The sequence below is a fragment of the Caloenas nicobarica genome, chromosome 1, assembly GCF_036013445.1.
Source record: "Caloenas nicobarica isolate bCalNic1 chromosome 1, bCalNic1.hap1, whole genome shotgun sequence".
Taxonomy (NCBI): domain Eukaryota; kingdom Metazoa; phylum Chordata; class Aves; order Columbiformes; family Columbidae; genus Caloenas; species Caloenas nicobarica.
In genome coordinates, this window is record NC_088245.1 from 109582593 (window position 1) to 109606447 (window position 23855).

The 23855-nt window shown below is 40.4% G+C and overlaps 1 protein-coding gene across 1 annotated transcript in view; it reads left to right on the top strand.

Annotated features, from left to right (window-relative positions):
* Positions 1-23855, top strand: part of PHEX (phosphate regulating endopeptidase X-linked) — a 102537-nt gene that overhangs the window by 49575 nt on the left and 29107 nt on the right. The window contains exons 13-14 of the mRNA XM_065648892.1: positions 18842-18919; positions 20535-20638. Of these exons, the coding sequence (XP_065504964.1) occupies positions 18842-18919; positions 20535-20638 (182 nt within the window). The remainder of the gene's footprint in view (positions 1-18841; positions 18920-20534; positions 20639-23855) is intronic.

Consider the following 23855-nt stretch of genomic DNA (forward strand, 5'->3'; position numbering starts at 1 on the left):
CATGTGATATGTGGAAAGGGAGCTCGTCCAAATGCAGAGCTCTGCCCCCAGAGCAGCAGTTGGAAGAGGCATAAACAAAGAAAAACAGAGGGCAATGTATAGGACTGTCTCCTTATTTGTTGAGGCAATGGGATATCAGTGAATTAGTAAGTGCCCTCTTTGAATAAACTGACATGCAAGTGTAGCTGAACTGTTCCTGCTCACTGTACTTGAATAAAAATAGAGGTGTCTTGATTTAAAAACAAGCACAGACTTCAAAGTTTTTTGGTAATTCTCATCAAAGGCTGTGGAGATATTTTATCAATGGAAAGTTTTAGATTCCGCATACAGACTATTTACATTTTATACAGCAGTGCTCTTCACAGATGTGCCAATGAAACAGAGCTGCATAAATGCACAAATAAACTCTACAGCAAGAGAACGATAGTAAGATGCCATTTATTTCCTACTAATCTGATAGTAAATGGACTGTAGTTATTACTTCTTACTGACTGTTATTGTTGTTTTTTACTAGAAATACCATTAGAAATATAATGATCTGTAATTTAGATATTTGACAAATCTGGTACAAAATAAGAGCAGGAAGATTTTATAATGATTTCCTTAGTAGAGATATTTCTATATACGTTCACAGGCATATACAAGTCTGATGTTGAATTTTCTAGCAAACAATCTGCTTAACCATTTTGTTCAAAATTTGCTACCAGCCTTTCAGCAGAGAAACAATACAAGCATTTCTGCAAACTGATAAACTCCCTAAAAAGCTTTTCCTTTCCCAATTTAGGCAGAGTTTTGTTCAGAAGGTCAGTTAGATCTTTTGTAGGTAGAGATGCCTGTTTTCCTCTGTTGACAAATTTAGGAAGCTCATGGCACTCTGCTCACAATTTAGACTTCTCCTTTAAGTTTCTAAAGTTAATGGGTTGAATCTGGACCAAACAATGCATGATGAACTAAATTTAAGCAATACAAAATACCCCACTACAAGCCATTGTACTATGAGTAGCAAATGGTTTCAATCCATTCTCACTGACCTGAACAACAGTTTTATAGTTTACTGACACAGGAACAAGGTCAAGCTTGTAAACACAAGTGTTATGTAATGACTTAGAAACTGCAGCAACAATTATGTGGTAGGACTTACGACTGCAAGTTTAAGTTCAGATTCACAGAAACAGCTACTTGGCTAGAAGGAAAGAGTCTAGAGAGACATTTTGGTAAATTTCCAGACATGGAGTTTGTGTATGTTTATTAAATACTGTTATTGCTAATAGTAGATATGGGATTTGTCCTGGGACATTTGGATGGGCATGTTTTTAATTCAAGAAATAGACTCATTGCATGTGTTGTCAGTTATATAATACAACAGGACCTTCCAAGTCTGTTACTCTGTTCCAGTTAAATCTCATGAGCCCAGCATATTATGCTGTCACTTTTTTCATATTTACACTTCAATAAAGCAGCACAGACAACAGGAATTTTGAAGTGGGGCTGTTTGATTGTTTAGAAAAAAAATATTACTTTATTATAGAGATCTGTAAAAGTGAAATTTCTTTGTCAATAGGTGTCACCTGCATCTCTAAGGATAGTGCCAGTGCCATGGATTTCACAGTTTAGGAAGAAGCTTAGTTTGTTCTTGAACTGAAGAGCAAGTTGTATCATCCTGGGGATCTTCTCAGGTTTACTCTTTGGTTTGGACCACTATCAAAACAGAGGCTAGTGTTATGACAGAGTGCAGTGGGATGCTGAAGATACCTTCTTTCAGACAAAGGACAGAAAGGACTCTCTGCTCTGATCTTCTGTATAGGCAAACTGTACATGTTAGCCAATGATTGCTGGGCTGAGCCAAATAACACATAAAAAACTGTTGTAGTTCTATGTGTTTACTAACACCTCTGTGGAATGCTTTTTGTTAGGGTAGGATATTCTGCTTGGAAATAAATTTCTGTCCTATGTCAGCATCTTCTGCTTGTTTATATTTCCAGAACAAAAGACAGAACCTGCTTAATTATTAATCTGATATGTCTTCTATGATAAAGTCACCTGCCTAGTGGGCGAAGGGAGGATGGTGGATATAATTTTTGGGATTTTAATAAGACTTTCGATGCTATGATTCTATACTGTCCCTTACAGCATCCTTCTGTACAAGTTGTCCAACTGTGAGATGAGCAGGTATATGATGCACTGGGTGAAGAACTGGTCGAACATCAGGGCTCAGAGGGTTGTAGTGAATGTGGCTACATCTGGCTGGTGACTAGTCACCAGTGGTGTTCCTCAGGGCTCAATCCTAGGGCCAGTTCTGTTCAATATTTCCACCAATGATCTGGATGCAGGAGTTGAATGCACCATTTGCAAGTTTGCTGACGATATTAAACTGGGAGATGCTGTTGATTGCCTGAAGGGACAAGATGTCTTGCAGAGGGTCTAGATAGGTTGGAGCATTGGGCAATGATTAATGGCATGAAGCTTAACCAGTCCAAATGCTGGATTCTGCACCTAGGACAGAGTAGTACTGGGCACAATTATAAATTGGGAAAGGAGTGACTGGAGAGCAGCGCTGTAGAAAGGGAACTGGGGGTGCTGGTTGACAGCAGCTCAATCTGAATCAGCAGTGTGTGCCCTGGCAGCCAAGAGGGCAAACCACATCCTGGAGTGCATCAAACACAGCATAACCAGACAATCAAAAGAAGTGATTGCCCCGCTGCATCTAGTGTTGGTGCAGACTCATCTTGAGTGCTGTGTGTAGTTCTGGGCCCCACCATTTAAGAAGGATGTGAAGATCCTTGAATGAGTCTAGAGGAGAGCAACAAAGGTGGTGAAAGGGCTGGAAGGAATGTCCCATGAGGCATGGCTGAGGACTTTGGGCTTGTCTAGTTTGGAGAACAGGAAGATGAGGGGTGACCTCATGGCTCTCTACAGCTTCCTGAGGAGGGGAAGTGGAGAGGGAGGCGCTGAGCTCTTCTGCCTCCTATCCAGTGACAGAATGCATGGAAATGGCTCAAAGCTGTGTTAGGGGATGTTCAGACTTGACATGAGGAAGCATTTCATTACCAAAAGGGTAGTTAAACACTAGAACAGGCTTCCTGGAGAGATGGTCAATGTCCCAAGCCTGTCAGTGATTAAGAGGCATTTGGACAAAGTCCTTAATAATATGCTTTAACTTTTGGTCAGCCCCGAAGTGGTCAGGCAGTTGGACTAGATGATCATTGTAGGTCCCTTCCAACTAAAATATTCTATATTCTATTCTTATTATCAATTAAGTAAAGGAAGGAAGTTATTACTTAGGTAAAGAATGTCTTGATCTTTTAGGTTTTCATCAGTAGCTGTCACATTGTCCTTTATAGCAATGCAGAGTAGAGCTCCTGCCTGAAGTTCTATGGCAGAATCATATGCTGCATGGAAATGACTGTGATTCATATATTTTGCTTTTCCTCTATACTTCGAATCTCATTGCATTCTTGAATTCCTTGAATGCCCTGGAAAGAAAGGAACTGTAGAAATCTGGCGAGTTTTGTTTACTGGGCCTGCTCCATGCTATCCATTTAATTTGTCGTTAGCCTTTCCTTTAACTTCAGGCATATTTTGGCCATAAACGAAATTTTTACTCATTTACTGAATGAAGAATAAGGTCAATGTGGGATCCAGATGTCTGGACTATGAGCATGGAGAGCCTTCCTAGAAAAACATCTCATCTTGAACTACTCTTCAGTTCCTTATGGTGATTGTATCTTTAGAAGACAACACTGTGATGCAAATGACTTGGCACGCTTTAAAGAGAATTAACTGCAAATCCTCTCTGTGATTCGGATACTCACTGTTTTGCATGTTTTCTGCCGTCTGTTTTCTGACTGATGCCCACCTTTCTTGTGCACTTGGCTGAGGACAAACTTGTATACCTTGCTGTCAGCCTGATACTTTGCAATCAAAGGGATCATTGACCTCCAAAGGACTTACAAAAGGCCCTCTGGTAGAATCAATGCTTGACTGTTGCTTTAGGTGGCCTGTCAGCTCCATCTAATCACTGAAAAGCTTTTCTGTCTGTGACTATCTTTGTGTCTGTTTTGCTGTTTTAAGTTACTCAGAGGGGATATTTTTAATTTGATGAGCCCACACTATATTAAAAGAATCAAATCAACTAGTTCGTGTGACATAGGGAACAATTGTCTTGCAGCCTTTATTTCTGAGAATCAGAATTAGCCCTTGTATACTTTGCAGTTAAGGTTTGACTTTCCCTCTGTAACAAAACAATATAATGAGATAACATCTAATAATTTCCTTCTATCCTCCCTCCATTCCTCTCCTTCTGTGATTGAAACATGGATTTAAACCAGACCATCTGAAAGCCAATCTTGCAAAGGAAGTGTTTAGCAGGGTGAGGTGACTCAATCTGTCTTCATGTGCAGTTCTCACCTAGCTCTCTGGATGGAGCTCATGCTGCTTCCAAAGGAGCTCTGAGTTGGAGAGAAACATTCAGCTCTGTGCTGTGATGCTTTGTTTTCTACCCTGTCCTTCCTCCTCTGCTCTGTGCAAGCCTTGCTTTATTGTTCTGTGTTTGACTGTAATCTGAAATTTCCTTAAATTATGCTTGTTAACCTCCCAAATTTTCAACTGAGATCTCTGAGTTTAAAAAAATAACAGCAAAAGGTTCCTCTTCTTGCCCTTTTAGCCTCTCTCTTTTGTAAAGGTCATTAAATTTTGCCCTCATTTGAAGAGCAGAGAAATTATTCAAATGAGTGCAGCTCCAAGGGTGTGTCTGGCAACAGTCTTCAAGTGTGTGGTCTGTGAGTTACAGAAGCCAAGCAGAAAAATCCTTTGTTGGGTGCCCAGGTACCTGAGGAGCTCCAGGCCACCTTGCAGCCTCTGACAAGGATGGCAGATGAAAGGGAGGGGGAGAGAGGAGAGCCTTTTGTTTCTCTTACAACAAAGGTGCAGACTGCAGCCATGTCAGCCAAATAGTATTGACAACTGCGTTTTGTAACGGGGGGCCATAGGGAAAAGGGAGAACCCACAACTGAAACTCAGTTGACATGACTTCGTGTGATCAGGGCTCTCATCTTTAAAATGGTAACTTACTGCAGCTGTTCTTCAAAGGATAATTCAATGGAAGATCATCACTGAGATGTAAAATTATTCCCTTTCCTGGGCAGCAGCCATTATTTTATTAATCACTTTTTTTTTTTACCTTCCTGAAATGCCCTTTGTGCTTGAGTTTAACAAGAGGCTTGAAAAAGAGAATTTTACAAAAAAGCCTGTTTTCTGAAAATTTCCAAATCTTCTGTAAAATTGCCTGTATTGTAGGAAGTTATTTTTTTTTTCTTTACAACACTATTTTTAAAGCATGGATGATAAGCCAAAAAAGGCTTGTTTTTACTCTAATAAGATTTTTCTGTAATATTATTAACCTCTTTAGGCCATGGAGCACAAATCCCAAGGTCACTGTGCAATCGTTTTTTGCTTACTGAACTTGCCTTCTGCTTGGCTTTATTTCTCTCTAAGGAAGTTGTATGTATACGCGACATTTGTTTTCTTCGCATCTCTCTGAGTCTGAAGGCTGAGGCAAGAAGACCACAGGAAAATGTAAGGATAGTGCCTAGCTATAGGTATTTCTCTCAGGCAGTGTTTAGGTACCTTTGTTTAGCCTGCAGGGTTTGTTCTGCTCCTTCAGAGAGCTACAGCAAACCTCCCAAGATAATGCAGTGTAATTTAGGCCAGTAGCCCTTAGGAAATCAAGAGCCATCTGTACAAGCCCCTGATTTAACAAAGTATAGGTACTTTAAATGAGGTAGGTGTCCATGGGTTATTCCACTGAAGCCATTCGCTTCTCAGCTTGAACTTACTGGCCATATCCAGCCCTCCAGTCAACCAGCTGAGCCCCTGCCATCTTTCACAGTTCTTCGTGGTCTCTCTCCCTCCACATTTAGGTGATTTCACTATGAACATGACAGCCATGCTGCTCAGATGAGAGGTCCAGTGTCTGATTCGGACAGTGGCCAAACAGTAGCAGATGTTTAGAGATGAACATAAGGACGGGGTGAGCATAAAGGGACACATTCCTGCTATCCTCTCCTGGCCTCTGACAATCTGCAGCCCAGCTGCCTCCTGAGCCAGAAGTGGTGTCTTTGTATTTATTCATATTTTTCTACTCTGAGTTTGTCTAACGACTTTTTGAATCCATGACAGTTTTTGTCATCGGCAGCTTCCCAAGGCAATGAGTTCCACTGCCTCACTGTGTTCTATGTGAGAAAGCATCTCCTTTTTCTTGTCGGGAAAATGTCATGTTCTTCCCCTACATTCTTGTAGTGGGGAAACCAGAGAATCATCATTGCCTGTTATTTTCTTGTGCTCTCTCTTGCTTCCATGTAACCCTGCCACAGCAATACATTCATGGAGTATGCAGCCTCCTGCATTTGTTCACATAGACTGTCCAGGGCCTGCACTAGATATAGTTCTGAAAAATAACTTTTCATCAAGATCTGAGGCATACCCAGAAAAAGGCGAGACACTACAGCTTCAGGAACTGAAATTAATCTCGCTTAATGCCATGATAATTTTGCACAAAGATGACAAAGCATCCAATCTTGACAGTGGTCACTTGGTGCTCTGCAAAAAGAAGGGCCTGTTGTGCCTCGTGGGGTCTGTGGACTCCTCCTATGCAAAATAATGCAAAAATATGACAGAAGAACCAGGTCTCGACACCTCCCATATCTCAAGTGGGAATTTTCTGGAATGAAAGCCAGCACAAGGCTGACAGAACAATACTTTGTAAAAGAGAGGGATGGAGTTTCAAAACCAAACATCCCAAGACACCTTTTACAGGTTATTTTAAGATTACTTTACACCTTTGTTTCAAGAATCTCAGAAGACTTCACAAAGTATAAGACTGCTTCAGCGCACTAATAGAAGCTGCCAGACTCACTTCAGAAGAACTAGGAAGGGGAGAAATTTCCAAAGGCTCTAATTGCATTTAAGTACTTCATTCCTGTTCAAAAGCCAATGGAGTGGCTTCTGACTTCCAATTTTACTGATTTTACTATAAAGTTTGATTCAGATCTTCTTGAAAGAACCTTGTCATTTCTAAACTGGAAAGCATATTTCTGCTTAGTGCTAACTGAAACTTGGCCACACTTTTCCTTTGTGGAAGTGAACTTTCTGAAATTAGGGTAGTCCTAGGCTGGATGCAAAAATTTGAGGTCCTGACTATATTGTAGCAGTTGCACTGCAGGGAGCAATGAGCAAGTCTCCTGATAAAGCTGAAATATGTGTTGGATTACAGAAGAGGCAAAGTAACATTTTAACTCTTTTCCTACATGTCTGCAGTTTCCTTGGGCATTAAATGTATCACAGGATCTTCATGGTGTAACTCATCTTGATCCTACCATGTGCCTGGACATGTGAAGAAAAGGGGACAATTCAATGGGAAGCAGGAAGTGAAGTAGATGCTGCAGGGCTCAGAAATTATGTTGAGGATTTGAAAACTTTGCTCTACTTACCCAGTTTGGAATTTGGTTGGGACATTAAGGCTGCCAGTCTCACACCATCCCTGAGACAGCTGTTTGAAAAATGCCAATGTTTAGAGTAAGACTTTTCACTTGGAACATTCCAAGAATGCGAGGTACTTTCCTTCTAGCATAGAAGTATTACACACTTTCCTCTGAACAAAAATAAACCTTCACTTTCCATCAGATTAACAACATTTTTTTTTCTTTAAAGCCAAATATTTATTTCTCATTTCAAACTTTTAATTTTCGAACTCAAAGAATAATCTCTCTCACATCCTGAATTTAACGTAACTTTCTCAAGAGGACTGGGCTTTCCTTTTCAGTAACCACAGGAGATGTTCTTCTCTGTTGGCCAGAGTTGAAACTATAATAACAGCCATTGCATGTTTGCTTATCTCTTATCTCTGGGGTTAGGTCTTTGCTGTCAGCTTCTCCCTTGTTATCTGGCTGCTGCTACTGCTCACTCAGTTGTGCAGGGATGTCAGTTCCATTAATAATTTGCGCACCGTGCAAACAAATAGTGGAAAACAGGTGAAGGGAGAGGAAATTGTATTTAACCCTGATCTCACAGCTGTCATTTTTCAGACTCAGCCATAACTCTGTAAGGGCAGAATGGGAGCATGGCATCAAAACACTTGTGACAAATCTCATGCTTGAAATAGGAGGAGAGAGACAGATGGATGGACACACCCGCAGATGCCAGGGGACTGGGGTGAAACTGAAACTTTTGTGGCAGAAATGCAACATGAAAGAGGTGGCATGCTAAAAGGCAGATTAATTCTTCCAAAGGGCAGGAAGTCCTCCATCACCTAATGGAAGTCTTGGACAGTTTCAGTTTTAACTTAACTTTAACTTTTGTTATCTTCTTTGTTTTACCAAGTAAAACTGCCTTCTGTAGTGGAACAGTTACAAAGACATTATAGTCCCCCAGCTCAACAGTAACAGATATTGAGATATGGGAAGACATCCTCTGTATGGAAGAGGAGAATGCACAGATATGTACTTGCTATTCCCTCTCTGTTCCCAACAAATGTGCGTTTCCTGGCTGTGGTGATCTCCATGTCCTGCATAGGCTTGCAAAAGGAAAGCTGCCCCCTTGCTGGGAGCAGGCAGGAAGCCTGGCAAGGCTGGGATGTGGGCTGGAGCTCAGGCATGGACCTTTAGTCCTTGGGCACCAAGCTGTCCAGGACCAGGAGCCTTAGCAGTCTTTCAGCTTGCTCAGGTATTATACTAGTCACAGAGGTCTGAAGCAAAGTTGTGAAATGTTTAAATGGCTTCAAGTACTGATGTTTCTGGAATTTACTTTTAGAGGAGCTTTATCACAAGGAGGTCATCAGACTCAGGAACATGCTCCTTTAGTGGCCTTTTGGAAGCCAGGATTCTGTCCCTAAGAATAGAGGCTTCCTTGGCTGCCCTCCTTCATGAGGGAGCTGTGAGGTGTCTTATGCTCAGTTTTCTGGGTAACTGTTGAGTTCTATCAATGTGGAAATAAATACAAAAATATAATTTATTTAAATATAAAGTATGCAAAGATTTAGAATAGAGAATTGGTCTTGAGTAGGAAGTAGGGCATTTCCTATGTGTGTTTTTTCTGTATTATGCAGCCTACTTCTTTGGGTATGTGTACATCTGCTTTCTCCCCAGTAGTTAAATGGCACATAGAACTGGTGGTGGCATGCTTACTGGAACACTGCTGGTTGGAGTCCCTGTTCAAGCAAAAGGAATTTCTCCCCAGAGCCAGAGAAAACCTGCAAGTCCTGAGCTGAGTAATGCCTATGTTTAGGTCCTCAGTCCCCATTTCAGTTCTAGAGTAGCGTAAGAACGAGTCATGTCTGATCTCAGACAGTCTGATTCTCACTTGTGGCTAGAAATTAAAAGAGAATTTTTCACGTTCTAATAATTTTTTTTTTAAAATTTGCTCTGCAACCTTTGTTAAGCAAAGATAACCTTGAAAATGTTAAATGAATATAAACTGATGCAAGAAGAGGCTAAGGTCAGAAATTTTCCCTCTCTGGAACAGGTTATTCAGAGTTTTGCAAAAAACTCTCAAAAGAAATGCTGCGGTATCTTGTAACCCATACAGCTGCAATGGGGAGAAAGCTTCCTTGCCCTTTTCTGGTCCTGGGGTCTGTTCTTCTCTCAGCGCTCGGTGCCAGCAATCTCAGCAGCACACCGGGCTTCCTGGCTCCCTGGAGACCTTTATTTTGTCAGCGCATTGGTTTTTGTTAAACCTGCTGTTTTCCCGGAGCTAAACAAAAACAGCAGAAAAGGTTTTGCAGCAAGGTGGGTGTGTTTCTAGCAAGAGGCGGCACGAGACTGGGAGTACGAGTCGACTGGTGAGGAGCTCTGGCTGTGAGCAGTGAAATGAGTCCAGGAAGGAGTTTCGACAAAAAACGCAACATAATTTCTGCGGCTCACTAATGTGCCGAAGGCCAGTCAAAGGGGGATTTTTCTTTGTGTCGTTGCAAATCCTTAGGAGTCTGGTGCAAAATTTGTTGGGTAAGGATATCTAATGTAATTTCAAAAGACAGGTAAAGAGAATTTGAGTTGTGTTTTGTTGTTGTGTGTTTTTTTTTTTTTAGCATTTTATTTATTTTTTGTTTGCTTTTGTTTTAAGAGTGAATTTTATTGGAAAACACAGAGCATTGACTGAAAATAAAGGCATGAGGAGGGTATAGTCTTCTAAAGTGCTAAGGAAGTGTCTGAGCCTAACTCAGGTGCATGAGCTATTAGAGCCATGTCAAAGGCAGCTTAGCAGCGTACACCACGACGCACACATATACTAATACTAGCACATTACTAACGATGCTCCATGCCTTCAGAGCACAACACTTGCTTCTGAAGTGCATTTGGAGTGCAGCTGGAGGAGCTCCTAGCTGCCTGCACAAACACTGGTGTAGTTATGCCCTAAGTGGTCCACGGATGCATAGAGGCGAATCCATTGCAGAAATCCCCATGCTGGAGGGAACCTATCACTGCTGGTGTGGTGACATGGTGCCATAGCTGGACTTAGTGCAGGCTGAGTCAGTTTGCATATGTGTGCACCATCCTTTCTTCTGGCCTGCAGGTGTGATCCCAGCTTCACCAAGAGCCCAGAGGCACTTAAAACTGACTGAGGCACTTTGGACAGTGGTGGTTAGATGTTAAATACGTCTTTTGGCAGGTACTCAGTTGTGCTGGTCTGCTGTACAAGTACATTTATGTATTGTGTAATCACAGAGGAAGATATTTGCTGTGTGCCATGAAGAAATGTATTTAAATTATAGTGCTGTGGTTCTGCTGGTGAAAGACAGCATTTATGTCTGTCACATATAATGTTCTATGTATAAAATAGTGGAATTGTGATAACTGTCATACCAAGATTACAAATAGAAAATGGAATTAAAATAAAATGGACAAATGAATTGCTTTTCTTAGCAAAATTGAAGCATTGCTGGCAGCAGAATGAGTTTGGAACCAAGCTGGTAGGAGAAAATATGAGTAGGTCTATTATTTATGTTGCTGCATTGAACTAATGAGTTATGCTTGAGAAAATATCACAGTGAATTTGTATTTTTATATAAGTAAGACTCTTTCAGATTTTCTGTAATTTAGTTCAATTCTATTGCTAAAAAATAAATAAATGTGGGATTAGGTTAAACTGAAAAATTAATTCCACTGAAATTACTGTCACAGTGCTTGAACTGATGATTGAGTCTTTGTCTTCCAGAGACCCAGAAGCAAAAGAGATTTAGGACAGGAAAGAGTGGCAGTAACGTACATTGCTGCTTTTTCTGACTCTCTTCTGTGCATGGCAGTCCTGCTAAACCTTTGGGTGCTTGCAACTTTACGGTTAGTAATAATAATATCATCTTGATAGCTAGTGGATATTAAGACTGAATATATAATCTCAACTAACAGTTTGCTTAGAATTTTTTTGTTCATTTTCCCCCTTCTTTTCCTAGGAACATAATGTATGGTGTGGTCCCTTTTTAAGTGTACTAGGTAATATTTTCTTGTCAGGAAGTTTGCTTTGAGTGAGGCTTTGGTTTCAAAAGCTGATTCAGAGAAAGAGGTAAACAAATGTAACACACAATCTCTTTGCTGCTCCTTCTCTGCTTTCCTACATTGTGTGCTCCCAGCACTTGTCTTGTGCTGGTTCCAGCACTTGCTAATTCTCTCTGTGTAGTGAATCAGCTCACTGGTGTGGCAGAAAATTAGCAGGAGAAAAACTTGGATAGATTTCTGCCATGTTAGTGAACTCAGCGATCTCCCAGAAAGATGTGGCAAGGAGCGGCAGCAGTTTATAGACGTTGTGGGTGCAGGCAGCATGGCCAGAAGTGTGGACAGAGATGAGAAAAGTGAGGGAGAAGACCCAGGACCAGGACTTCTTTTTTTTTTTTTTAAATCATTTGCCAGCAGAAAGCTTTTAAATGGACATGGCCACTTTTGAAACCACGGTGTGTATTTAACTGAAAACAATTTCATGTGTACTTCATGGATGTGCTTATTCACAAAAGCCGCTTGATTTACTTTTTTTTTCCCCCTCCCAGGGCTCAGGCTGTTACAAAACCAGAGCAATAGCTGTATTTTCCATCTTCATAATTGATTAATATAGAACATTCAAAAGAATTATTGAAATATGTAGAGGAGGGTTATGGTACAGCGTGAGGTGCTGGTATGTGAAATATTATTAAATGAAACGCTAGCTCTGAAAATTATTGAAAATTTACAGTTTGTATTGTTCTGATATGTTTAAAAATAAATAGTTGGATCATTAGCTATATTCTGGAGTACTCTTAAAATTATCATTTCAGACCAAGTGTTCGTTTTTGAGTTGCTGCTTTACTTTTGTTTGCACTTGACGATGTGCAAATCTCTGACATTTCATGTGGCCTTTCCATAGGAAATAAAATACACTATTAAGGTGGGCCCAGTCCATCTCCCACTCAATTCAGTGCGTCACTCCCTATTGATATCTGTAAGACCGGGCTTTAGCCCTGTGATGGAACTTTCCTGTGTTTCACCAAGATCCATCACTGTACTTTCCTAGTTTTTCTATACATAAAACCTAAATAGATGCAGTGATATTTATGCAGCAATTTTACCAGATGGCTCTTGAATCATCTGTTTTCAATGAAAAATGAAAAGACCAGACACGTACATAAAGGCTGAATTAATGTTTGTAATTAAATGGAACATTACTTTGCCGTGAATGATTTTAGCTTTCAGAATTTATTTCATGCTATTTTTTCAGTGAACTGTAATTGTATTAGTTTTTTATATTTTTAGAAGCTTGAAAATGATCTTCACAAAGTTATTTTGAGTCAAGTTGATATACAGAAGATCTGTGTCAGACTCATAAAACTTTGTCGGGGGTGAGATACACGTTTTGTTTTCTAGAGTAAGTACAATATGTCAGTACTTGGTGTTGCTAACAGGCCTACAAAATATCAAAATCATACTCTGATGGGCAAAAAAGCCTCTCAGAAGGCTCATGTGCCAAGTTCGGTTGCCAAATGAGAATTTGACTAGAGTGGAAACTGGGTTGCTTTGTAGCGTTGAAATGTGTGCAGTCCCACGTTGGCAAGTTGTTAAGTCAAGAGTGAAAGGTCGTAATAAACAAATTTTGTCTCTGTAGTAAACTGACTTGCAGTGTTCTCATTGTGACAGAAAGACAGACTGATGAGAAAATCCTGACTGTGTTGAAATCAGTGGGCAAACTTAGCGTAACTAGCAGTGGAGGGAGCAGTCCTGCTCCAGGTCCTCTGCCTTGGGAGCCTGCTCTCCCTGGCTGTGGGGACAGAAAACAGCTATCACGACATATTGTGAAGATGTCACTGCTCTGTGTCACCCCTTGCAAGAGCATCTCACTTTTGGTGGCAGGAGAGGAAGCCTGCGGAGATGAGTTTTCTTAATTTACCTGACAGCCTAAGGTAGGCTGAGTACTTGACAATAGCCAGGGGAAATACCCCATTGGCCCTTTTCTTCCTGTGCACATGGTTATTTAGTATGTGAATTAGAGATAGGAATTAAATGAGCCTTTAAACCATAAAAAGTTGTGCATGGTGCGTTTATGGCAGATTCGTGTGCAATTACCACATAGCTGGTTCCTGTACATTTGTCACATTTAATCTGCTTTCCCCCTCTATGTGTGCATGTCTCCTGGAAGGCTGTTCTCTTAAACATAGTTTTAATCTTGTCAAGGGGAAAATACTGACTTCATTATCAAAGAGCAAGCCAGTTGTAGAAGAGTTTTCCACTTTCTTGTGCTGAATAAGTAGTCTTTGAACTGCTGTTAAATATTACTCAAGTGAACAGAGAAGATAGTGAGAGAAGCAAGAGACTTCGAGCATGCAAATTTAGAAACCTGCTCTTAATACAATGCCTTCTAACTTGTCTGTTGTGTAAATAAATTGGGCTATGTGCTGGGCTCAGCTGAACGGGCTTGGACCTGATGCAAAGCCCCTGGGAGGAATCCCAGTTGGAGGGATTCCCAAGGACTTCAGAGGACTTCTCACGCATTTTGCTTTGGCTATAGGAAACAGTCCCCTCCACCTGGTGCCACATGTCCTTCACTGTCAGCATCAGGGAACTAACTGATGTGCCACAGCCTTCTGGCCTGTCACCCATGCTTCCTGCCCAAAGTGCCAGCAGGGGCTGTGTAGGCCTGGACCTCATCTCAGGCTGGAGTCAGGATGTTGGGGGCAGACCTTTAAAAAGAGAGTTGTGCTTGTTGTTTCAGATCAAGCAAGGTCATTCCTCTGTTCCTTCCACACCAGTATGCACTACATGGTGGTGATAAGTTGGTTCTGGGACAGTAGCTTGGTAGAATCTCTGGGGAACATGGCACACCTCTACATTTTTGACTGCATCATACATACCATTAGGACCAATTTGAGACACATTCCTTTTCTGGGAGAAGCTATATAGCAAGGTGTGGATTGCATCTCACAAACCTCGTAACAGTTTGCCCTTCATCAGTTTTGCCCTAGATGTTCTCAAAAAGGCTCCTGAAAGATGTGGTTAATTTGTGATTTAGATGGTCCAGAAGCTTTGTAATGGTGTTTAAGCATGTACCTATGTTTTCTAATAACAAATTAACTTGCTGGTGTAGTAACAAAGTGTACTTTTCTGAATCTGTTATCCTGCATGACTGGTGGAACATTTAAGAAGGCATTGGAATTACAGTGGTAGTAAGGTCTATGCAGTGCTAGTAAGGTCTACCCTAGAGTTTAGTCATTCCAGAATATATAGTTGTCTATGTGTCTTGCTCAGTCTTCTAAAATACACATCTTGTGGCAAAAACTCCTAAATAACAAATGCAATAAAGTTGCATTTACCCTTATAGAATCATAGAATCATTTCAGTTGGAAGAGACTCTCAGGATTGTCGAGTCCAACCATGACCTAACCTAACTCTAGCACTAAACCATGTCCCTAAGAACCTTGTCTAAACACCTTTTAAACACCTTCAGAGATGGTGACTCCACCACTTCCCTAGGCAACCTGTTCCAATGCCTGACAACCCTTTCTGTGAAGAATTTTTTCCTACTATCCAATCTAAACCTCCCCCGGCACAATGTGAGGCCATTTCCTCTTGTCCTATCACTTTCTACTTGGGAGAAGAGACCAACACCCTCCATACTACAACCTCCTTTTAGGTAGTTGTAGAGAGCAATAAGGTCTCCCCTCAGCCTCCTTTTTTCCAGGCTATATCTCTTACAAAATAGAGACAGCTTTAGCCATTGCTAAAACATCAAAGTACTATAAGCAACATTACTTTTTGAGTTTACTTTCAAAAGACTGTTCGAGACAAACTCTGTTATTTACTAGGGTTTTATGTATGCCTTATAACAAAATATATCAGTAGTGCCCGACCATGTTTTCCTTGTACATGGAAATTTTAAGCTCATGACATCAATCGTTAAAGACAAAAAGCAAGAGTATGTGTGGCCTCACAAGTGAGCCCAGCTCTCCTGAAGTAGTCCAGTTGGGAGAACTCTTCCCGTCTTCCTTTTCTGATGCAGCAGGGCCATGACAAGACTAAAGGATTTAAGTGTCACTAAAATATAAAATTAATATTAAATATTAATTATATCATTATCTGTGACATTATAAGATTATATATGATATTTAAGTTGACTGATGTCAGACCTGCTATTAAAGGAGCCTGAAGGAATCATCCTCACCCTTGGAAATATTTGGTTAAGTAATGGGGTCTAAAAGGGACAAAACCTGGTAGTTCTAAGCTGCTGCTCTCAGTGGGGTGCTGTGGAAGGAGACTGAGATGGATATGGCAGATATGTGCTTCAATGAGAGTGGTGGAACAATGGCACAGGTTGCCCAGAGAGCTGGTGGATGCTCCATCCCTGGAGACATTCCAGGCCAGGCTGGACGGGGCTCTGAGCAACCTGATCTAGTTGAAGATGTCCCTGCTCAGTGCAGGGGGTTGGACCAGACAACCTTTAAAGGTCCCTTCCAACCCAAGCTAATCTATGATTCTGTATTCTACAAAGACCCCAAAACATCCATGTGGTGGAGATAGACATACTGTGGTCACAACCAGACAACTAGCACCATGGGTTTGAGGGCAGGACCCATCTCTGCTTCTTTCAGTAAAGCTGCACTGCCAGATCTAGGCTGGCTTCATAGTCATCTGCCTTTAGAGAGAGCAAGGTGTGAATTTATTTGCTTCTGTTTGGAAGGCAGTCTATAAATAGGGCATTTTTAAAGGATATAATATAACTCAAAGCCAAAAGTGTTATTTTATGTGCCAAAACACGATCAACAATTTTTGATTGACATTGTACTGGCTAAATCATTGGTGAAATGACAGTGTACTAACACAGTTAATCTTTTTTTAAAAGCCACTTGATTTTTTTTTGCAAGTTGCACTAAAAATTGTTTTTAAGGGTTTTTACTCTTCCTCATATAAGTTAGTTTTACAATTAAATCTGTTTAATCAAAATGCTAAGGGACTCAATTAAGTAAATTCAGAAGAGAGGCTGCTGTAGGTGATTCATTACATGGGTACTCTAGAATACATGCAGAACATTTGAGATCCACTGAGCTTATTTAAGCAGCTGACTTAGTAAAAACTAAAACTGATGAGTTTCAAGGCTAGTATAACAACTATGATTGAAACATTTCAAATGGAAAATGGAAATTTTCCAGTTCCTTGCAAAGTTCAGTCAGCTGGACCTAGCAAAACCACCAGGAAAAACACATACACTTTTGATTATCACAGAATGGTAGGGATTGGAAGGGACCTCAAAAGATCATCTAGTCCAATCCCCCTGCCAGAGCAGGGACACCTAGATGAGGTTACACAGGAAGGCATCCAGGTGGGTTTTGAATGTCTCCAGAGAAGGAGACTCCACAACCTCCCTGGGCAGCCTGTTCCAGTGTTCCGTCACCCTGACTGAGAAGAAGTTTCTTCTCAAATTTAAGTGGAACATTTTGTGTTCCAGCTTGAACCCATTACCCCTTGTCTTACTGTTGGTTGTCACTGAGAAGAGCCTGGCTCCCAGATTATATACAAACTTGCAGAGGAAGGAGTGCTCCTTCTTCACACCCCTGCTTTTTATCCCCTGCAAGGCATTTAAAATATCTTGACAGGCTGCTCTACCTTCTGAAAAAAGGAGGAAACATTCTCTCAAGTTAATTTGGCTCATTTCATATTTTCTGTTCATCATATGTTTTCCATTGTTTTTTTATCACTAGAGATATTTCCATGACGATTGGATCTTTTTCGCTGCAGAGTTCATCTGCTTCTGTTGTTAATTTCCTACTCGAAGTTGTAATCTTCTGTTTGTGACATCTTAATTATCTCAACCGCAATTAGTTGTGATGTCACAAATGGAGGATTATGACTTTGCATTGGAAATGAGATTGAGAAATTGAAGACGTTTGAAGAAGCAAAGAAGCCTTTCTTCTTGAAAAATAAGAGACAAAATAATTTTGGTTAAATGGAGGCAGTCCTCCATCAGCTTCCTTCTTATAGTCATAGAACAGATGTTTCTAATTCTTCCTGTCATAGGCCCTGTTGTACTGAGACACTATGGAAGTAAAGAAGAGAGCAAGGATTTCCTTGTGGAGGAAGGGGAATTTTCCTCTGAACAGCCACTCTGTGCAGTAAAAGAGAAATAGAAGTCGGTGGGGCCCCAGGGAGGTCTGGGCTCTGCTCGCAGAGAGCAGAATGCAGAGTTAGTATGGCTGCAGTTGGTTTAAAGGCTAATCCATTTATTGCATTTCGTATCTTACAATATTTGTTTGTATTTAGACATTTCTGTTTGAATAACAAATCTCTAGAAGAAAATTTTTGAGGAGTGCAGGGAATTCCAAAGACTTAAGGAGAAATTATGTTCAGCATCCCAAAAACATACAAAGTGGCTTTGTGCTATCACAGTCCATCATGGCTTTAATTTATTCTATAGACTTGCCATATTTCGTTTCTTTGTGTGTTGTCTTATCCTCATGTATCCTTCTGCTTTTCTTCTGGAAACACGTTGTTTCCACAGAGATACTTGGTGGCCTGCTGGTATTTTTGTGAGGACATTACTGAGGCTGTTTATATACTCACGTGATAGATTTACAAAGTGGGAATGCTTATCTGCAGCTCCTATCACTTCACACCAGTCTTTACACAAATTGTGCATAAACAGTGGGACTAAGTCATGACTGAAGGAGGAAAAAACCCCAAAGTTAATGAAAAGGGAAGTATTTCATTTTAACACCTCTACTGATGTTAGGGAAAGGGCAAAGACTGTAAAGCAGATGGATAAATGTGGAGAATGAAATGAAGATTAACCATGTGGTTTTAGGAAAGTACAGTGTCCTTCAGAAAAGCGTGCAACCATCCTCAGATGTGAATGGAATCAACCTTCAGTGGAAATATGCCAGTCTGCACTTGCTGAGACCCGGGTTCATCCATATCTGTTCATTAAATCTATTTTAACAGTCGGATGTGTACCAGCTACTGCACCATAGCGAAACAGGTTATTTCCTGTCATCTTTTGGAGAACGTTGTAAAACCAGGCATTTGACCATCTGATTAACAAAAAAAACAGTGGGGAAAATCAGCTGTTAAGATTTTGCCCTCAAACACATTGCTGTAAGTCTGCAAAATCTCTGCAGGCAGCAACAGATCCACCATGATAGTCTGACAACAGAACTTGGACCCTCCGCATTGTGATGCAAAGCTCATTTGCGGCACCAAGTTTGTAAGCAAGTCGGTTTGAAGTTGAATTAGAATGCCTTCAGGGAGGCATAATAATACGAAGTGGAAATAGAATTGGGAAACAAGCCATATGCTGAGTAATAGTTATATCTGTTAACACTTTTTCTTTTTTTTCTTTTTCAAAGGCAAAGGCAGTTATGGCAAAAGTGGGTTACCCTCAGTTTATAATGAATGACACATATATTAATGAAGACATCAAAACAGTAAGTGTCAGTCAGACTTGCAGCTTCCTTCTTTTACATATTGCAGCCATTCTTTGCTCTGTTCCTCTGCTGTCTAAAATCAAAGCTCCTCTTTTGTCTGGCATGCATCTGGAGTTCTGCTTGCCCGGTTATTTTTAGACATTGAATTAAGTATGCTAGCTCTCTTGTCTAAGTTGTCAGTGCCAGTGTGATGACCACGAGGCCTGCTGTGAGTAAAATGTACCTGGGTGCAAAGACCCCTCCCGCTACTAAGCATTTTAAAGGTTAAACATACACTATCATAAATTTTGCATTTAGTTATAAAAATGAAAAAAACCCAAAGGCATTTCTCCTAAAAGTAATGATCTTCAAAAATACTAATGCATTTTTCCTCAGAATATCACAATTTATGATGCCCTATATATGCTCTCCTCAACTCTCCAGGCTATGAATTTTATTTATGATTGTTGCTTATAAACATGCCTAGAGGTCCTAACCAAATAGACAGGCCTACTGTGCTGGCTGTTGGACAAGGATACTGTGGGGAAATTCCTTTGTGATCCCATATCTGTTCAGACTCAGGCAGGAAGGCAGATGATGAAGAATGTGGTAACTGTGGGATGCATGTGGTGAATTGTATTACTGAAAGTCACGGGCAAACTAGAATCACAAATTCAATCCTGAGCCAGTAAAATACAAGAGTGATAGTCATCTTTGCCAGAGAACATGAACAAACACTGAACAGAGGCATAATTTACCGGGAAATCTTTGGAGAACCAACTCGATCAGCCTAGTCCTTGTTCCTGGAAAGAGTAGGGCGAGATGGTGCTGTGAAGACAGTGTAATGAGAAGGAGGATGTGACCAACTTAACCACTCAGGATATGGAAGTATTTGCCCAGATAAATGGTAATGTCTAGCCAAAAACACTTGTTAATCATAGGTGCAAAGCCATAGTTTACATCTGAAGTACAACAAGTCCTCAGATTATATCCTAGGGATATATCCTAAGATTGCTTAAAGCTAACGACTGGGCTATCAGCTGGATTTATAAAGTATTAACATTCCTTTTTCTTGCATGGTTAGTCGTGTTTGTGTGATTGCTATTAGATTTGGAGGCTTATGGAACCACGGAGCCATGTGTCTGTAAGCATTTAATGTGAGAAACACTAAGAAAGCAGTGGCAGGACCCTCAGAGGGCACAGAGTATGAAGTATTTGTAATAAAATACAAAACAAACTGAAAATGTGGCTATGTTACATTTTTGAAAGTGGTTTTAAAATGCACTTTTAAAAATAAAAAAATTCCTTCTGAAAAAAAGAGTCTGTCTTAACAATAGCCATAGAAATGTATAGTCTACAATTCATCATTGTGTATGTCTGATTTCCTCAGCATTTCTCTGCACAGGGAAGAGCTTTTTTGCTATTCCAGTCCCTTGTGTAGATCTGTCCAGACACTGTTTTTTAACTAAGCTCACAAAATATTTATTCTTCCTACCAAGTGTGAAAATTTTACTTGCTTTGATAATGGCTAAAAAAATTAGGTGATTATGTTGTTTAAAGTAAAAGTTCTGATTGTTCTGGTCAGCTTTTGTTTCCTTGGACATGCTTTAAAAATGTCTGTGCTTTATTTACACAGCTAAAGTTTACAGAAAGTGACTATTTTGGCAACGTGTTGCAAACTCGCAAATATGCAGCCCAATCTGATTTCTACTGGCTTAGAAAAGAAGTTCCAAAAACAGAGTGAGTAGACAAAAGGCAAATTTACATAATCTTCTAACAATATTTGAATTTATATTATTTGATTTATACTATTTTTAAAATAGAATTATATATGCAGCAATATATTATTATACAAAAAGCCTATGGGCAAACTTCCCAGTTATTCAGAAACTCCTGTGGATATTTTCTTTGGTAAGTTCTAGGTATCCCTGTTCTGATGCACCGTAGTCACATACTTGCAGCTTAAACTTTTAAATTAACAACAAAAAAGGTAATTGAATCTCAATTAAAAATGGATTATGTCTCTTGGTCACAGTTAGAATTTGGAACGGTACAGCAGGGATTTATGAATGGAACCTTTAGTAAGAGAGAACCTTATTATTAGTAATAGCAATCAGCATTGTTGGTTACCTGCTGTTGATAGCAATCATATGGAATAAGACATAATTTAATTTACTTTTTTAAAGAATTTATTTATTTGTAAACCTGACAGTGCAAATTGTGTCACACACTGTCATCAAATATGGGATAGGATCAGTCTCTTTTCTTACTGGTGGATAATCAAATCCTTAAAAGGCAAATTAAAACCTAAACGGAACTTAATTAGTCTAATCACGCTACTTAAAAATGACTCCTTCTACACAGAGACTTTGAAATCAGTGCTGCTGCTTAGCTTCTGTGGTGGTGTTCCCTTAGGGCTCCAGAAATTCCTACTCAAACTGAAACATACCTTGTTTTGGGGATGGCTCTGTGTTGTCTATGAGGCAGGTAGAGGATGTCAGCAGGACAGGCACAGGCTATTGCTGGTTAGTGTGCTGTAATTTGGCCCCATATTTTCAAGGGCTTGTTTATAGCTTTATTTTAGTTGTGAATTTTTACCTTCTTGTCACATCTTTCTCTAACATTGCAACGGTTAATCCCGGGGATGATTTTGTGGGCTTTCTTGCAGCCCTGGTTGCCAGGGCTAGATCATGACAGTATGTTCTCTTCAGACCAACAGTTTCCGTGAGAGCAGCGAAATAACCTCTCTATAGCAGAGGTGATCAGTGACCTTCCTCCTTGTGAGCAGTGTTGCAGCAGCTCTAACGCAGACCATGCAGATTCTGGACACAATGGGAAATCTCCCCTGTAAGGAAATTAATTGGCAGGTTATCCCTGACTGTACATCTCAAGGGCTGTAATCTGAGAACTGTCACATCAAGTGGGTATGCTTAAAAAATGAAGTTTTTACCTGACTGCCCACTACAAGATTGAATACTTTCTCATGTATGTCTTTACTGACTTATTTCAAGGACTACTCAACAACAGCCCCCCATCACCTTTGCCATGATTTTCTTGTCATCCTGCAGGGCACATACTGGCCTGGAGGATCCCAGTTTGATTTTTGGTCTCTTTCCTTTGTCAGCACAGCTACATGCTCTGCCTTGTGCAGGTCTGGGGGTAACCCTCGACCTGAGCCCTCAGTCGTAATTATTCCTGCTGGGAGATTATTCTGACTTTGCACCTGCTTGGCAATAAAAAAGTGATGAAAGTGATGTGCCTTACACTGTCTGCTTTTGCTATGTCTGCTAAGGAGTACCAAGGCACAGAGAATCATTGCCACCTTCAGTATTTTTTTTTTTTAATTTATTGCAATAAACTAATAATTCCTACCCACCAGTCTGAGGCATGTCAAATCTGGCCTTAAAAAATTCAGCACTTGCTACATTTTAACTATCAGACTACTGCTTTCTGATGGTCTGATGGTTTCACTTCTTTCTCTCTCTTTTTTTTTTTTTTAAGCTTTTATATTTCATAGAACTCCACAGATCTTTGGTCTACTCTGAAGCTTGACATAGTGTTAATAGAGAATTACCCTTGGGGTTTTATTTCTGTTTGCTCCATTTCTTCTTTTCCCTAGTTCGGTAGCTTTTACCATAATATTTATATTTAGAAAAAGACATTATAAGATGATCCAAGTTGTGGACTGATAAAGATAAACGAGAAAATGAGTATTTAAGGAAGTTACCACCCAGTAAAGCAATATTAACCACAAAAGTTAAAACACTATGCTAATTTAGCAGACAGTCCAGATTTCTCAGCGATATTATTTCAAACTGGACTCACTTTCCTTAGCATAGTCAACTAAACGGAAATTCAAAATGATGGTTCTCTCAGAGCACCTGGGAAACTGATAGAGAAGCTGGGAGATCCAAGAAAAAGGTGTTGGGTAAAGCAAGGGGGAATGTGGATATCAAAATGGAAACAAGTTATTCTGGAAATTTAACAGTCCTGTAATCTAAAAAGAGGGGGGGAAATATCCCCCAAAGCAGGAGTTATTATCAAAAATTCTTTATCCTCTGTTTTACTCCCTCCTCCCTAGCAGTTACCTGCCTTACAGGAAAAAGGAGTACAGAGGGACTCAGGCGAGGCATTGCTGAGGGCATGGATGGGGGGAGGTAGTGCCCCAAATGGCACCAAGAAGCTGTGACAAGGCCTCAGGGCACCAGAGCCACCTGCTGTGCTGGTCAAGGGACCAGACCTCCCCACCAGCACGGCAGCTGCAGGAGCTGCAGCTTGATGTCCTCAATGCCCACTGTGGATGCCAGCTGCCATCCTAACAGCTGGCTGGGGACATGGCTGTCGTCTTCACAGCTGGCTTTATCAAACGAGAGAAAAATTGCTCAGGTATCAAGAGAGGTGTACAAAAGGGACTTGTGGCGGGAGCTGAGGAATATGATGCACAAAACAGTGCAGGTTGGATGGAGAAGGCTGATTGGAGGAGGCAAGGCTGGAAAATGGGTAGCATGGGAGGAAGGGGACCAGGCATGAAGTCAATTATAATAATCCAGGTGAGATATAACTAGAGCAGAGGGACGTGAAAGGCAGGGTGGGCGGAAGTGATGGCCATGTGGGAGACGTACAGGAGAATCAGGGTTTTAGTGGTATTTATATCCATTGAGACATATACATTCATGCATGCAAATATACATACACGTGTTTGTGTATATATAAACACACACCCACATTTTTAACAGTGATTGAATCTATCCATCCTAATACTGATATCATACTTGCAAATATCAGGGGGTCAGAGGACTTCCTGGCCATACCACTTCATTATTATTAATCTTTCTTCTCTAAGATTTTTAGGCCTGGGCAAATCTTTCTTCACAGTTCATTCAACTTTCAGTGCTAGAGATGTAGGCATCTAGTTAGACCTATAAGAGGACACAGAGGAAGTGTACTATGAGAAAAT